This window comes from Gorilla gorilla, chromosome 1 (genome assembly GCF_029281585.2).
Source record: "Gorilla gorilla gorilla isolate KB3781 chromosome 1, NHGRI_mGorGor1-v2.1_pri, whole genome shotgun sequence".
Lineage (NCBI taxonomy): Eukaryota > Metazoa > Chordata > Mammalia > Primates > Hominidae > Gorilla > Gorilla gorilla.
This window is the reverse complement of record NC_073224.2, coordinates 103,711,830-103,713,818: the sequence shown is the minus strand read 5'-3', so window position 1 is coordinate 103,713,818 and position 1,989 is coordinate 103,711,830. Positions and strand designations below refer to the sequence as shown.

The 1,989-nt window shown below is 43.1% G+C and overlaps 1 protein-coding gene across 1 annotated transcript; it reads right to left on the bottom strand.

Annotated features, from left to right (window-relative positions):
- Nucleotides 1-253: 253 nt before the first annotated feature.
- Nucleotides 254-1,666, bottom strand: LOC101129227 (small proline-rich protein 2E). The gene is made up of 2 exons (XM_004026712.5): nt 1,604-1,666; nt 254-889 (listed from the first exon to the last, which is right to left on the bottom strand). The coding sequence occupies exon 2, from the start codon at nt 868-870 to the stop codon at nt 652-654; it is 219 nt and encodes a 72-aa protein (XP_004026761.2). The 5' UTR covers nt 871-889; nt 1,604-1,666; the 3' UTR covers nt 254-651.
- Between the last annotated feature and the right edge of the window lie 323 nt (nt 1,667-1,989).

The window sequence follows — 1,989 nt, the reverse complement described above, 5'->3', positions numbered from 1 at the left end:
AGTAAATGTTATTTTGCTCACTTTGCAGTAAAGAGATTGACATTCACAGAAGTTGAATAATATGTTCCTCAAATCAATCAAACACTAATTAAGGAAAATAAAAGTGGTTTAAATAATACAGACGTAATCTTTGATATGACCCAAATTTTAAGATTCTGACTGTGGTTGAAAGAAAGGTGGAAATAAACCCAAATGATTATATAATTTTACTAATAAAGCAGATTTGAAAAGAAACAAAAGATCCATTCACAAATATGTATGCAAAGATATTTTATTCAGGGAGTGAAAGAAAAGTGACAATTGCACAGGTGTTAGAAGCCCATGCCCAGGTGACAGACAGACACAGAAAACATCAACAGAATTCTCTAATGGTTCCCAGGGACAGAGCTGCTTGTCCTTCTTCCAAAGCTCTGGGAACTGACACTGCTGAGGACTTCCTTTCTCAGTCTCCACCTGGACAGTGGCAATATGGCAGCCTCAGAAAGGAAACCTTTTGCTATCAGGGATCATCATGGGCAGATCACTGGCTAAGAGGAAAGAAGCTAACTGTGTATCCATGGTAGGCTTTGATGAGAAGATGCAGGTGGAGCTGTGGAAAGAGGTGAGCCAATTATCCTTATCCTTTCATGCTCCTGATGAATTCTGAAGCTGTTACTTGTGCTTGGGTGGACACTTTGGCTGGCAGGGTAGGGAAGGTGTCACAGGAGGACATTTTTGCTGGCACTGCTGAGGTGGGCAGGGCTGTGGACACTTTGGTGGTGGGCAGGGCTCAGGGCACTTCGGGGGTGGACATGGCTCTGGGCACTTTGGCGTGGGGCACACAGGAGGTGGCTGGCAGGGCTGCTTGCACTGCTGCTGTTGATAAGACATCCTGCTGGAGTCTCAGAATCTGAAAGAAATGATATGACAGTGTTCACAGGAATGGACTCCTCCACAGAGAGAAGCCAAAGCTTATGTAATACCTTGGCATATTATTTCTCCAATCTCCAAAAAATTTATTTAAACTCTTAGCTCCCTTTTCATTACTTCCTGTCTTCTCCTTTCCACTTTAGCAAGTTGCTTCATCAGCCCTAGGAAATCCTGCCTTTCCTCATACAATTTTTCCAAAGAGAACATCTCTGTAATAAAGAAGCAAGCATGTTATTCCATGAAAATGACATCTTCAGGAAAGGCAGTCACAAGTTCAGACCTCCTGGGCAATCTCACAAGCTATTCCTATCATCATTATCTGTTGTAAAGCACCAGTGGGTTGACTTGGGCACAGAGCAAGGGCTGTTCAGGAAGAAGTACTGGCTCTCACACCTGCTAAGACACATACCTTTGAAAAGGACACCAGGAAAATATGGAAAAGAGAAAACTACTTCATCCCTTTCTTCAAACCAAAGCTTTCCTATTAACTTCTCTGTCCATATGGACATATAATTGTACATTTTTTAAAAAGCTGTGTAAAACACTGGATCATGTAGTCTAATCCTGCAGTTCCATCAACTAAGTACCATCAAACCTATGATCACAGGTTTGGATCCACCAAACTTGCTGGATTCAGGTTAAATTCAACATTTCAGGGCACAAAGAACAGAGGAACTCAAGGAAGCAGACTCACCAGGTTCTCCAAAGCAGATCAGTGCTCAAGTACCAGGAGTTTAGGAGTTGTAGAGCAGAGAACCTCTTTATAGGGCCTGCTACCCCACCCAGCAGGAAGTGGAACTACCCAAAACTGGGCTGGCCCAGCAATGTCCCAACTAAAATGCAAATCTATCCATAACTGGCATGACAGGGATTCTCAAACTGGGAAATATCCTGTTCTGGGATCTTTCCACTGGATTAAGTGCCCTGACTCACTGAGGCCCTGCCTTAGATCTCAGTTTCAGTGACTTACAGCAAAGAGGGACTTGGGGGATTCTCTAACTGGTGTTCAAGGGCTCTCTTTCTTGAATGGAGGCAATGAATGCTTCCTGTCTTACACTTTCCCTAAATCATAAAACTTCC